A 15,602-nucleotide genomic window follows, 5' to 3' on the forward strand; every position below is an offset into this window, starting at 1 on the left:
GTTCTCTCCTGTACAGGTGTGATACCACACACGCTACACAAAAGCCTGGGAACATTACAATTGAGTAGAAATACATACATCACACTACAGAAGGCCACTATATTGAATACATGCCATATTGTTAGGAAATTCCTTAATACAGACACTGACACACACATTTAATTTTAGTTTTGTTTTGGTTGCTATGCCTTGACTCTGGTCCGGCATAGTACACAGCCACCGGTGTGTACCGAGTATTACCCACTAAACCCAACACATAATAATAATATTCGTCATATTTTGATACAAAATTTTATTTTAGAAATTTTTATAAAAAATTTATTTTTCATAATTTAATAAGAAATTTAAAGCTCGCATTGAAATTCTCGTATGGTTACTGTAACGGTGAACTCAAATGTTAATTAATGTTAGAGAGCGGACGATTTCTAAAGGAACCGTCATATAAGCAAATTTGGGATTCTTAGTATTAATCGTAAATCCATATTTGCGAAGATGATGCATTAAAGGTTAACGTTATGTTTCTAAAAAAAGCGGAGGTTTACTTGCTTAAGCTGACAAAGATAGAGAGTTGGCAACTTGTCGTTACATTAAATACTGGATTAGAGATTAAGCATATGTAGTAGAAAAATAAGTAGGGGAAATACTAGGGTTTCTCATTTCCCGGGAAATTTGCCTCCAGCGGGATTACGGGACAAATAATTTCTTTTCCCGGGATCCCGGGAAATTCCGGGATGAGATAGTAAAATAGAATTTTATATGAATAAAAAAGATCATACAGGAATATCATAAATTCGAATAATTTAATTTATTTTCTAGTAAGTAACTAAAAGTGTAGGGCCAATCTCATCCATACGGACAGGTTAGGCTCAGTTAATTTATGTTCTCCTACATTATAAGATGAAAGTAAAATAAAGCGTTTCATTGGGAGTTTTAATGATTACGAAAAAAATACTAATTTATTTGTAAAGATGAAATAAAAAATAAAGTGCGATGAGTGATATTTACTTTCAGCAAGTCTCCGATGTTCAATGATGCGCAAACACAATACATAGATATTACATGAACTAACAAGTAGAGACTTGTAAAGCATAGGTAATAATATGCAGCAAGAAACCTCAAAATTTCTCTTTTAGGCGAGTCTTCAGGATGCAACTTTTCGTATAATAAATAATAGAAAGAAAACCTGATATGATAAATTATTAGTGAAATGCGAGATTTCCCGGGAAAATAAAATTTCCCGGGATTTTTCTCGTAGGGAATAAACGGCGAGAATCCCGGGAAAGAAACCCTAGGAAATACGTACAAAATGACATATGGTTTTATTTTAGGTTCATAACTCTTTATTGGTAAATCACAGCACTGTCATATTCTACACCAATCATCTTTGGTTCTTTACCTATGAAATATAATAAACATTTATAATATAAAAATAATAGAAAAAAATATTGTTAGTTTAATTGACAATCAGCTTTCGGAGTATACAGGATGTTAAAAAATTACATCGACAAAATGAAATGGATTGCGGAGGGTCCAAGTAATACAAAAATAATACAGGAAGAAGTCTGACATTACTGTTAAACATTTGTTAAAACTATGCGTGTAGTTAATTCACTATTCTAAATACCGCAGTTAATATTCTTCGTGCTGGATAATTTGCAGGGTTTAAGGTGTGTATATTTTGACGATAAAAGGGCATAGTAACTGTTCATGAAGCATAGTCCAGATATTAACATTATTCGTTCCAACGATGCGGGAAATAAATAGCTCGTGATTATTGAGTGAGGGTGGTTGCTCCACATGTTGAATTTCTAGTTCTTTGTTATTCAATTAAGTGGTTGTAATCTATAAATTAGGCAACAAGGTGTATTATTGTTTATAAAACACATCTGTTATCACTTCATGAATTTTCTTTTATCGGCCGCAATTTTGATATCCTTACAATGAAAATAAGAAATAAGTTCTTAATTTGCTGTGTAAAAGACCTGCTATCTCGTTTCATTTACTTCTATAATAATAAAGAGTTTCATGTAATAATATGAACTCTTTTGTAATATGTACAGTACCTAAGACTGTCTCATATATTACAGTTTGTCTGCAGAGTTTCACATGTAAAAACTGTTACATAATCGATGATTTAAATATCAATTTATTAAACCATACTCATATAAATACTTTAGATTTTTTTTAATAATTTCTTTATTACCACTGATCTATTAAAACCTTCTAGGTATGGGAATGACATAAATATCTGTTTTAGATGTACAATAATGCTAATTAAGCAATTTACATCAATGTAAATTAAGAGAAATTCTTTCGATGAAAACGAGGAGATTTTAAAGAAGTCATTCAAAAATATTTAAGAAAAAATGATATAAAAATTATAAAAATTTAATTAAAAATTTTGAAATATTGATATAATTTCTATTTCCAAACTGTTAATAAACATATTTCACAATTGTTTAGTGGCTCCATCTCTTTTTGCAGAGATATAATAATACGAATTGTTTCTGAATATGGAATTCATGAAGTGTTTCTTTACATATGTAGGATTTAATATATATAATGCTTATGTTTCTAATGCAAAATTAATATTAATTAATAATAAATTTCATATAAATATAATTAAAAACATCCTTCATATTAAAATTGTCTTTAAAAACAAATGAAATACAGTAAAACATCGATTTAACGGATTTCAATTTAGAGAACTTCGGATTTAACGGACAAAATTTCCGGTTCGTATGTCATATGTGAAAATTAACACCCTGTTAATTTTAAAATGTTTTTTTTTAATAGACTATGTAATTAAATTATCGTTTTTTGAATCCAAGAGTCACCGCTCTTAAGAACATTATTTATTTATTTAGTTAAATACAATTAAAATATGCTGTATTTTCCAAAAATATTTATTTATTGCGATTTAGATCGTAGTGTACACTTGTTTATTACATAAATTTGTTTTAGTTCAGAACTACAGCGAGTACATAAGCAATACACATACGACTTTTCGTATGTGTATTGCTTATGTACATATTGCTCTCGTACATATTTAATTTTAATTACACAAACAATAAGTTATCCAAATAAGTAAAAACAAATAAACTAACTAATTTGTCAATTTTTTAACACGGACTTTGGGAAAATTTACTTCATTTTATAACGGACTTTCGGCTTTAACAGACACCTCAGACGTTTGTTAAATCGAAGTTTTATTGTAATTCAGAACTAAGAATAATTATATCTAGTAAATAGTTACAAACATATTAGCAAAATAATTGCCAAACGTCTACATAATCCGAAAAAAATGAAATATAAACTTTTTAAAATGAGTTTGTTACTTAGTCTAATTATATAAAACATTTCTTTCTTTTGGATTCTAAATTTCTGTTGTAATTTCAGTAAATAGATAATTGAATAATTTGATTGAAATTTAATATTCTTATATTCTTTTTAAATTGTTATACTTACAAGTTAGTTCAAACTATCAGAATTTAATTCATTTTAAAGAGAAAGGACTAAATGTTTTCCTTTTTTTCACTTCTTCCCGTAAACAGCAAGAGGGGGCTTTTAATCACGCCATCAGCCAGGCCCACAATGAGCCTGTCGGGCTTTTTTTTAACTCTTTCAGCCCCGAGGGCACTAAGAAGACCTCTTTTAGCCAGCCCATTATGAGTTCGACCAGGCTCACAATGGGACAGCCGGGTGGTGAAGAACAGATCAACATCTATCTCCAAGACGTATGAACCCCCGAAAAATAATTTCTGAAATTTTTCCGATTCATTCGGATTTGTTTCCGGTTCCTTCAGAACGGTAGTCGACACCTTAGCCACTCGGCCTCTGGCCGTCTTTAGTAGTATGATTATAATACTTGAAAATATATAATTTAAATGTTATTATATAAAGCGACAAAAATTGTATATGGTCAATTTTCTCTATTGCACGGATGATATAAAATATAAACATCATTCTTTGCTCAATAATCTATGTTAGCAACACAATCTTCAAAATCAAAAACATTATTTCATAATTGGAACAATTGTTCGAAATCGTATATCAATCTTCATAACAGGATCTAGTTTAAAAATATATTTCCGGATAAGATATTTTTCTTTTGTAACAGTGAAAATCTCGTTTGCACAAACAGGAATTTTTTGATGCTTCTGACAGATCTTTTCCGGGAGCGAAATAATGAACATGTATTTCGAAACTTCTCATAGAGATAAGAATAACAAGAAATGTAAAACAATCTTCTCCTTAAAACTCAATTGTAAAGCTTCAATATATTTCTACTCTATATATTAATTAATTAATAATGCGTGTCTTTTCTCCTAAGATATTCCGAACGACATTAAATAAATGATAAAGGCATTCGGTTTCGGATGATCCGAGTGCGAATCTATATTGCATCGTCTGAAACTTTTATGGTGGTTTGATCCGACTGTGGGTTTGCCGAATCCACAATGAGCATTAAAAAAATACTCTTTATGCTCTCAGGACGGATGGAACATTTAAAAACGTATTTCAAACTTGTTTAAGCAAGGGACCGGCGGTCGATCTGGGAGACCCGGGATCTAATTCCAGGAGGAAACTTTAGATTTTGGACTGGCTCTCCATTGTGGCTCTCCGAATGTATCGGACCACAATGTTTTACTATCCGGCCACCCTCTTTGTGAGCCTGGCCAAACGCATAATGAGTATGGAAAAGGCTCTCTGCCCACAGGATGGAAAAAGTTCAACAAGAATCTAAAAGGATCCTTATTGTTGCTACTTTCATGGCTGAATTATCAAGATACTCAGAGTTGAAGAGTTTATGTTTTTACACAACTTTGTTGCTTTATCACTCTAGTCTGTAGCATGTTTATAAAAAATAATATAAACAAAAATTTACCTTTGCCACACTCAAAACTTAAACGTTGTATTAAATTTGCTTTTTGAGATGAATTGGTTATATCTTATAGAAGTAATCTATTAGAAGTTTATAATTACTATTAATATAAAAAGAGCCTTTTTCCAACAGGTAAATAATCAGTTTGCATAACTGCTCTCGTATTTACATAAGTTATACAAGAAATACTAAACCATTAAATTCCATCTGAAACGAATTGTCATTTCATTATTACAAAGGATAAAAACTAAGGGTCTGTTTGATTGGTTAGGATATTGCACATTTTTACACCAATTTGACGTTATTACTCCAGTTTTTACAATAAAAAAAGTCTAAAGAATGTTTTTAAATTTACATAAAAATGTGCACAATCCCAACCAATCGAACAGATCTTATGTGACAACTTCTTTCTTCTTCTCCTTTAACTTTGTAAATCAGACAATGTTTGGTGTGAAATCTGACTTACCATTTAAATAAGAATACCATTTTTATTTTCCCCGGCTGTTATATATAACAGAGGGAAAGTATGGCGATCGGTCAAAAATTACCCCCGACGAGATTTTTACATTTTTGGACTTAGGACACCTTGAAACGTCGAGAAATACAAAAAACTTCGGGTTTTATTTCTGTATGTATGTATGGATGTTAGTATGTGTGGGAGAGAACGATTTTGTTCACCCTGTTTGATGCTTAATAACTCTTGTGCTTTTTGTCGAAAATTTCTAAAATTTTGCAGGTAGGTTCGTTTATTAGGGGGATTGATGCTATAAAATTTTGGCAAGGTCGAGAGGTTGGGAAGATAATGGAGGTCGTATGTATCTCCAGTAGGGTCGGACTTAATGACGATTTTACTCGTTATTAGCATTTACAATTTTTATAAAATTCATCCCTACCCTGAAAATTAAGCTTTTTCCATTTTATAATAGTTAAAAATATAAAGTTTTAAAAAATGATAATGTAATTTCATACAATATCATATAACGGAGTATTATCTATCACAAATCTAATGCCACGAATAGAATAAGGCTTTACAATTAAGGTTGTATTCACCAACAAAGAGTTGAGAGTCAATTGTCAATTGTCTTTTCCTACACATGACTAACCGTTGTAATCAGTTTACATAAAGTTTTCTTATAAAAATAGTAAATCACTGTTATTAAATTAATAAACAATCTACATATGCATATTCAAAATCATCAATTGCAATTATAATTTTGTTAGTTTGTTGTAGGCGTTGATCACTTAACAGGAGGACGAAGAGGAATAGAAGAAAAAGAAGTTGAAGATATGGAAAACTTGAAATGTAAAATTGAAATTAATATATAAAGAAAATGTGTAGTAATATTAATAAAACACGTTTTATTGGGTTATAAAACAGACACAGGAATATCTTTCTCTTATATCTTCTAATAGTAAATTTTTAATCATCTGATCTTTATCAGAATTTATTACATTTCTTTATCTTCTTATTACATTTACTTTTCTTTGCTTCTTTGTTTTTCTTCCTCCTAGCCTATATTCTGCAATTTTACTAAAATTTTCAAGTAAAAGAATAACATTCAAAACAAAAAAGTAAAATAAAATTTACTAACAGTTTAAATTTTCCCAAAATTAATACAGAAAACTCCAAAATTAAGTTTATGGTTCAATTTTTAGACTTAATTTTTCTTTGTATAAAAGTTTGTTTTATTTAAATAAAATTTTTATAAAATCTACCAAAAGAAAAATAAAAAAAATTGTAAAATGACTAGCCCCGTAAATTCCATAATTAAATTTTCGTAAAATATAACAAAAGGCCGTTATGTTACCCTTCGCTTGTCCTTCGTTTCTGTCAAGCGGTTGTCAACGATGTAACTGTTTATTCAGCTTATTACGTTTTATAAAAATTTAAATTTTTATATTTTTTGATGATTTCGAAATTATTATCATTGTTTAAAGATGCGTAGAATCTAAACATTGTACGAAGACGAGAATACATAGTCAACGTTAACATTAAATCCGGCCTTGAACGACAAGTTTATTAGGAGATGAAAAAAAAAGGCAAGACACTAAACTTACTTCAGAGAATTGAGTTACTTTTTAAAGATGCAAATAATTACTTTACATTATTAATGTACATCCAAAAATATATTTAAAAAAATCCACTTATATCGATATATATTTTTTTGGAATTTTTAATACATAATTAACTCTTTTCGCATTTTTAGCAAAAGTACTGGGAAATTGTTTAGAAAGTGACCTTAATTTAATGTAAAAATGTCTGTTTTTTTTAATGATAAAATTAATAAATTGAGTAAATAATCAGATTTTTTAAAATTAGATGCAAATATTCGGATGAATACGCAACATTTTATTTTTAAAATGTATTTTTAAGAATGTCACAACGTTATTTTAACGGTGTCTACCAGTCACTTGTTTAAAAATAAAGAAAGGTATATCCGGTTAGCGTCAGAAAAGCGAACTAAAATGACCGTGACCCTTAACGTGGCGTTTGATGAGTTCATTGACTGGCTACGGATGCAGGTAGTCGTCGACTCTCAAAGTAAGCATGGTTATTTGCTCGACATGAGATATGGAGCAGTGACAGTTCGTGGTCAGGTGGTAAACTTTTGAAATCGAGGCAACCGGTAATTCTCGTTCTACACCCGCTTCGCTCAGTGATAAACAAAGGTGAATGCGGATGAAGAGGTTATCTTTCTGCTCGGTAAGTCTACTCGTTCGTTTCACTAATTGTTTATCTACAACTAATCGACTTTCTTCAATGATAATTAGCAATTTGAATGAATGTAAGCATGATAATTTTTCTTACACATGTGTTATTATAGATAAGAAATATAGATATACATATAATACTATACTAATTATAGTACTGTGGATGTATTGTAATACACTAATATAGTATATAACCTATTCTGTATTGTATATTTTTATTTAAAAAAAAAAAAACATTGTAAACAAAGTGTTTTTGAAATAAGTAGTTATATTTAATAGCTAATTTTATGCGCGTTTTGTATTTTATATGAGCATATTTTATATTGGAAAATTTATAAATTCAAAAATGATATATTTCAAAATTTTGGTAATAATTTAATGTTAAATTAAATTATTTTTATTGGAATTAATTTTGTTATTTTATAAATAATTGAATCTTTTCAAATAGAAAATGAAGACGTTATCGTCGATGGTTTTTGCTATTTTACCGTGTTTAATCATGCAAAATGGTAAGTTACACTCTATTAATTGCCTTCTTTCGAAAACGTTCACATTCAGCATGTAAATTTGATTCGATGTACGGTTTCACTTCGTTTCTGTTGACTTCTAGTGACATTTTGTCCTATTGTACATCGTGCCACACGAATTTTCATTTAAAAAATTACACGACTGTTTTCTAAAATACACTAATTATTTCCTGATAATTGTTCTTTAACTTTTAAATTTTCTATAGCATTGTAATTGTCATTTACTTTTCGTCAGTTTGAACCGCATTGTATTCTTGAAATATGTACTATTTTCGATGTATTTAACTTAAATAAATAATAATATTTCACGTACTTTTATAGGGATAAATCTGACAATAAACATTAAAAAATTGAAAATGTTTAATAGAAGTGTTTTGCCTCTGATGCTAATGTAAAAATGGAGTAACTGGGATTTAAGCTAAAAATTCCTATAAACATTTGAAATACTTTACAAAGTTTCAAATAGAATATTGAAAAAACCTTTTTCTTAATGATTTATTCAATTAATTCATCCATTTTTATTCTTCTTTTCAGTTGAGTCTTCGGTCACTTCTGAATCTTTTCAAACCGATTCGCACGAATCTACAGTTTTTCCAACAGATTTCTTAAGAATTTCGAGTCTATCCGATAACCAATCCACGACAGAAACTGCGAATGATTTTGTTACTACGAGAAACGAAGACACGACTTCCGAATCAACAGTAGATCCGGAAATAAAAGAAACTGAAGAACAACTTACCAAACTGGATTTTGAATTGAGTAGTTATCTGAAAGAAGAATTAAATCGGCTCTCGCAAATTTTAACCAAAGGAGATTCTAGACTCAAAATACCAATATTAGATCCATTAAAACTGGAAGATCAGATAGTAAAACCTACGGTAAGTGGCGAATCTTTCGACGTTCATTTACGAAACATTTGGATCTCTCCTTTATCTTCGTTCGTAATTCGCGATTTGACCAGCGAAATTAGGGAATCTAGAATTCGTTTGGCTTTGTATTTTCCTCGATTACAAGCTAAGTGCGATATAGAAACAAACGGAACCCTCTTCGACATCTTTACTATTCACGGTAGAGGTAATGCTACCATACAGTTCCACGAAGTGCACGCTCGTACCATGATATATCTGACCAGGGAAGATAACAAGTTGAAAGTCATCATGGCCGATCAACCTTTCGTCGATTTCACTACATCTACTGTTAAATTTCACGGTAACGACAGGGAAAGTAGAAAAATTGTATCCACCACCGTCGCGAGTCAATTCGGTCCCCTGTTTTTTTGGATGTTTTCCACTAACGTGGTGGAAATTTTAGATTATTATATGGATAAATATATCAACGATGCGCTTTCTAAATTCGATACTCCTCAAGTTTTTAACTCTTTATCGATTCCCATTAGGTATCTACGAGTACATGTTCCACAGCATCCCATTCCTTATGCCTACATTTCTCCTGTATATTTTCACGAGAGAAAACCTAGTTGATAAGTATTAAATCCGGCATTGAAAGTATTTATTTATCTTTAAAAATATTTATATATTTTACTAGATTATTAGAGCCGCACGCAAATGGTGTATATGTCAATAGGCGTCTTTTTTTTTTTTTGTTTATGGGGTGTTACACGTGTTTTAAATGTATTTATTTACTTAAGAATAAAATGTAGTTGAAGATAACGTACGTCTGTAGAATTTAAATATACAAATAAATATTGTTACCTAAAATATGTCGTAATTTTAAATTATATCCATAATTTACTTGTTTACTTTCATTGTAGCGTACATCAAGGTCGAATTGAAGTACTTGTTTGAAATAATTTTATACACAGAAAATTGAAAGAAATTAAATGTAATACAACGAAAATATTGAAAACGAACTTGAGCTTCAGATAATTTCAAATATTATGACGAGAAAAAGAGTTCATGGAAATGAATGAATAAATAAATCAAGAGTACTCACGAATCTTCAAAGTACTTTATATATATATAATTATAGAATTACACTTATTTAAATTTCATTTATTCTATCCTTTCTTCAGAAAATATATACTTTCTGGAGGAATGATAGACTATTTGTAGAATTCAAAATTTTTAATTTTATAAAAGTATTCATAGTACGAAAATTGTGTAGGGAGAAAACAATTCCAAAAGTTATTATCGAATGAAAGATAATGAATGCAATAGAATTATGAAAAGTTATAAAGTAACGACGTCTTACACAAGACCTTACAATTTTAAAACTACTCATGATTATTTTTAAAATATCATTAATTTCTGTATTAACATTTTAGCAACACAAATTTCCTGTATGAGCTTATGCAAATGGAATCTCTATACCAATTGCATTGACACAATTTTTTGAAGAGAGTGATAATGTATGGTGACTTCTGTAATGTGTTGAAAGATATAAATATTGAGTTTATTTCTGGCTATGCGAATAATCAAAAATAATCATTTCAGAAAGACATCAGTCGATTTTTTGACGAGAGCCAATAAACCCAACTCTCTTTAACTCTTTCGTGGATGTGAGCGTGATGTCTCTTCTCATTGATTTAAAAAAAAACAAAAAACAAAATCCTTCCCTTTCGCCCCGAATTACTATCGATCTTTCCAACCTACATTTGAGTTCGCTCCTAAATTTTATCTTGATGAAAAGTTGACTCCTTTCTCCCTTTGGTTGAATCTTTAAACTGTCATTAACGTATAAAAAATAAATTTATTTGTTTCTTTGCAAAGACACATATCACTATAGTGTATGGAGGAGGGAATATGGAAAAATCTCCTTCAAAAGGATTGATGGATGGGATCCGGTTGGGACGTTGGAACGAGATAGATGGAAAATGCGATTAGGATTATAGGTAGGGCCGAGGGGCCCTGAGGTTTTACCGGGGCTCCGTGCTGTCTTTCCACGGGGCTGACCATTCACTCTTTCATTTCTAAAGTACTGTATTGAAGATATATTGATTTTGTTAATGTAATTACATAGGAAGTTACGTACGAAGAATGGGATGGAATCTTTTTTGTTAACCTTGAACATCATTTTCAAGGTCACTCATGTAACGTTTTAATGAGCAGAAGTAATGTAAAAGTTCCAATGACAAAGTCAAAAAGCACTATTTAATTAGTCAAAAACAATTTTGTAGATTCAAACAAATACATTTAGGATTGCATAATTTGCAACTTTAAATTTATGAGGAGTAAAAGTGATTTTGTTTTACTTGACTTTTTAAGTCGAGTAAAAATAACCTTGCAATAACTTTATTTTTAAATGGTTATATTAAATGTTTCATTTAATTTTGTTAATTAAGTTGTAATTAAATTGTAAAGTTTTTTCGCTTTCTATAAATTATATATAAACAATAAAAATAAAACTTTCGATTATATAATTTTAGCATAGGGCAGTAAATCACAGGCTATTATCGGTCTCTAATCTGGTGATTCGCAACGTTTAGGGGAGACCGGGGCAACTTCGGCATGCGGGGCAAGTTTGTCAAGCGCTTTTTTTAAAAAACAAATTAAAAGGAGACTTTGGTTATAGGTTAGGCGGTTGAGTTTTATTGGTGGCTTGTTGAGTGTAGTGTTTTTATTGTTCTCCAACAAGCGTAGTTGAATTATCAAGCAAATTTTCATTTTCGTTCAATTCCATATAATATTTTTTTTCCATTTATATTGAATTGGCAGGTTTTGTTATAATTCCATGATAACGAAAGTTACTTTTCCTGTTAGAAGGATGTAACTTCAACTTATTCACGTGGCCAGATCGTGGCTTGGCATTCTGTTCTCAGGGTTGTACTTAATGTTTCGAAATCATGACTAGCGGGGTAAGATCGGCAACATAAAGCCACATTAGAAGCAAAGGATAAAAATCAAACAGATGATAAATGAAAACATGTTTGCATTTGTTATTCATGTATATATGTCTTTGAACTTGCATTTCGTTGTAATAATATTAAATGGGTGTTGGATTTGTATTTCTTTGTTTTAATAGTGAATTCCAACTTATACATTGTTAATAACATAATTTTATATACGTGCCTATCTTGCCCCATTACTGTTGCCCCTATACCAGGGGCAACTTTAATAAAAATAATTAAAATAATTACAACTTTACAAAAAGAGAGAAGTTGCCGATCTTGCCCCTATACCCGGGGCAACTTCGTCAATTTCTCTCTTCTTGTAAAGTTGTAATTATTTTAATTATTTTTATTTCCAAACTGATTTTAACCAGTTCTATAGTAAGGTAACATTCCAATAGACAATATGCAAAGCTTTTTTTTCAGTTTACAGCAGTATTTATTACACAAAATTTAAGTAAAGCTTAACATGCCGATCTTGCCCCGATCTCCCCTATAGAAGCTCCAAAGAGTTAGTACTCCGACGTACGCATAGACGCTTGCAACTTTTGTAACGGAGGTATTCTGATGCTTCAAATTTTGCAACAATCGGCATTCTTATGAATACTTCCTTCTCCCTGTTAAAAGAAAGAGAATATAATTATAAACTTTTGTGTTTAAGCCTTTTGGCAACATGTACGTGAGGTTGTTACGTAATATAGACGGTTAGATAAAAAACTTAAAAGATAAACTGCTGTCTTGTAAAGCTTTCAAACCTTAACAGATCATGGCCAGGATACGACAGTAAAAACCAAAACATTAACATAAAAGGATGTCCGTAAGTAGAAATTGAAAATTGTAATTGTTAATTTAATGAAAATTTAGAATTACGATCTCTGATACAATTATTAGAAGGTATGGATACAGAACAAAATGGCTACCAAAGACGATCTAGCAAGTATTCAAAAACTAAGAGATATGGAGATTTTTACAATATGGAAATTTCAGATAATCTTATTTCTGAAGGAAGGTTCATGGATTTCAGATAATCTTATTTCTGAATGGAAGGTTCATTTTTCTTTATCATTCTTAAAGATCATTGGACCTGCGACAATGACCTTTAAGAATGATAAAGAAAAATGCTAAAGTGCAAAAATACGTAATATCAACGATAGATAAGTCCCTTTCGCCCCGAATTACTATCGATCTTTCCAACCTACATTTGAGTTCGCTCCTAAATTTTATCTTGATGAAAAGTTGACTCCTTTCTCCCTTTGGTTGAATCTTTAAACTGTCATTAACGTATAAAAAATAAATTTATTTGTTTCTTTGCAAAGACACATATCACTATAGTGTATGGAGGAGGGAATATGGAAAAATCTCCTTCAAAAGGATTGATGGATGGGATCCGGTTGGGACGTTGGAACGAGATAGATGGAAAATGCGANTCATTGGACCTGCGACAATGACCTTTAAGAATGATAAAGAAAAATGCTAAAGTGCAAAAATACGTAATATCAACGATAGATAAGCTTTGCCTTCTCGTACCTTTGAAACCTTACAATTTTATTCGCTTGTTTGATTCGCTATGCAATATATTTGAGAAATATACTCATCAACAGAGACATAATCTCTTACAAGGCTTTTATAATTTTGCCTTTGAGAAGCAGCGATTTATTGACAAATATCTGTCAGTTGAAATAGGAAATCGACGAAAAAATGATCATAACTGAGATATTAACTATTTTTCCTGACGAGTTTAAGATGTTAAAAATAGCCTGGGATTCGACAAATAGAGATGAAAAAACCCTTTCGAACTTGATAGATAGATTGATATCAGAATTAATCAAACTGGTCTAAGATTATTCTGATCGTTCAAATCGTGTATACAAACGAACTATAGCGATCTGATCAATCTCTGTCCGCGTAAATAAACGCTATTTAGGATCAACTGGATCGTGATCAAACTAATCTGAACGGAGGTAGGGTCGTTTGGATCGGATAAAAAAGATTAAATATGGCGATCACCACGGTTAAAGCCAAGATTAGAGTTGACGGCAAAGAAATATATTTAACTCTCGACGACGAAATGTACCTTATTTAAAACTGATAAATGGTAAGTAATCATCATTATTAAAATATCCGATAGACTGAGATAAAAAAATAAGTATAGAGACAATTTTATGAGATTGTACGGCAAGAATGCATGGCGCTCTCCTCCCATTTTGCTATTTTGTGAGCAAATTTATTCGCAGTGTAAGTACGATTTGATCCTACTTGTATACTTTCTAACAACTAAAACACGTGACAGAAGCGATCTATATCACGCAAGAAAGACTGATCGATCTTACAGATCTATCCATCTGAAACGAAAAGTAGGCCTATATACTCCCCTAGCTATTTCATGACGTTACGTGGCAAGATCGGGCAGAAGATAGGAAGTAACGTTGGAAACCAAAGGCAGTTTTTTGCAATGTTGTCCAGCGTTTCTAGATTGGAGATTGGGAAAATTTGGGGAATTTTTTGGGATGACTTTTTTCACTTTGATCTTTTTTCAGTAGACTAAAACAAAAATGACAGAACCTGTGAAATACTGTTTAACACGTAATTATTCATTAAAAATTATTCAAAAATGATTCCTATTACTAACAATGGGAGGTCATAGATACCTGCCACTTGTATTTCATGGCGGCTGCTCTCACTATCCGTACGTTTCTATATTCAACAGTTGACTCAACGGTGAGAGAACAACGTTTCTAAATGGACCGTTNAGATGGAAAATGCGATTAGGATTATAGGTAGGGCCGAGGGGCCCTGAGGTTTTACCGGGGCTCCGTGCTGTCTTTCCACGGGGCTGACCATTCACTCTTTCATTTCTAAAGTACTGTATTGAAGATATATTGATTTTGTTAATGTAATTACATAGGAAGTTACGTACGAAGAATGGGATGGAATCTTTTTTCTTAACCTTGAACATCATTTTCAAGGTCACTCATGTAACGTTTTAATGAGCAGAAGTAATGTAAAAGTTCCAATGACAAAGTCAAAAAGCACTATTTAATTAGTCAAAAACAATTTTGTAGATTCAAACAAATACATTTAGGATTGCATAATTTGCAACTTTAAATTTATGAGGAGTAAAAGTGATTTTGTTTTACTTGACTTTTTAAGTCGAGTAAAAATAACCTTGCAATAACTTTATTTTTAAATGGTTATATTAAATGTTTCATTTAATTTTGTTAATTAAGTTGTAATTAAATTGTAAAGTTTTTTCGCTTTCTATAAATTATATATAAACAATAAAAATAAAACTTTCGATTATATAATTTTAGCATAGGGCAGTAAATCACAGGCTATTATCGGTCTCTAATCTGGTGATTCGCAACGTTTAGGGGAGACCGGGGCAACTTCGGCATGCGGGGCAAGTTTGTCAAGCGCTTTTTTTAAAAAACAAATTAAAAGGAGACTTTGGTTATAGGTTAGGCGGTTGAGTTTTATTGGTGGCTTGTTGAGTGTAGTGTTTTTATTGTTCTCCAACAAGCGTAGTTGAATTATCAAGCAAATTTTCATTTTCGTTCAATTCCATATAATATTTTTTTTCCATTTATATTGAATTGGCAGGTTTTGTTATAATTCCATGATAACGAAAGTT

At 30.9% G+C, this 15,602-nt stretch overlaps 1 protein-coding gene across 3 annotated transcripts in view; it reads left to right on the top strand.

Moving 5' to 3' along the window:
* LOC111620706 overlaps positions 1 to 9,741 on the top strand; it is a 32,087-nt gene extending 22,346 nt beyond the window's left edge. Inside the window, exons 1-3 of one of the 3 annotated variants that reach the window (XM_023362692.1) lie at positions 7,346 to 7,589; positions 8,046 to 8,106; positions 8,659 to 9,741. In XM_023362692.1, the coding sequence (XP_023218460.1) occupies positions 7,560 to 7,589; positions 8,046 to 8,106; positions 8,659 to 9,605 (1,038 nt within the window). In that variant the 5' untranslated portion in view covers positions 7,346 to 7,559 and the 3' untranslated portion in view covers positions 9,606 to 9,741. Of the gene's footprint in view, positions 1 to 7,345; positions 7,672 to 8,045; positions 8,107 to 8,658 lie in introns of those variants that run through there. The other 2 variants (XM_023362693.1, XM_023362695.1) reach the window with 2 other exon arrangements.
* The last annotated feature ends 5,861 nt before the right edge of the window (positions 9,742 to 15,602 follow it).

Source organism: Centruroides sculpturatus, unplaced genomic scaffold (assembly GCF_000671375.1).
Source record: "Centruroides sculpturatus isolate CEXI.00-Female unplaced genomic scaffold, Cexi_2.0 scaffold243, whole genome shotgun sequence".
NCBI lineage: Eukaryota > Metazoa > Arthropoda > Arachnida > Scorpiones > Buthidae > Centruroides > Centruroides sculpturatus.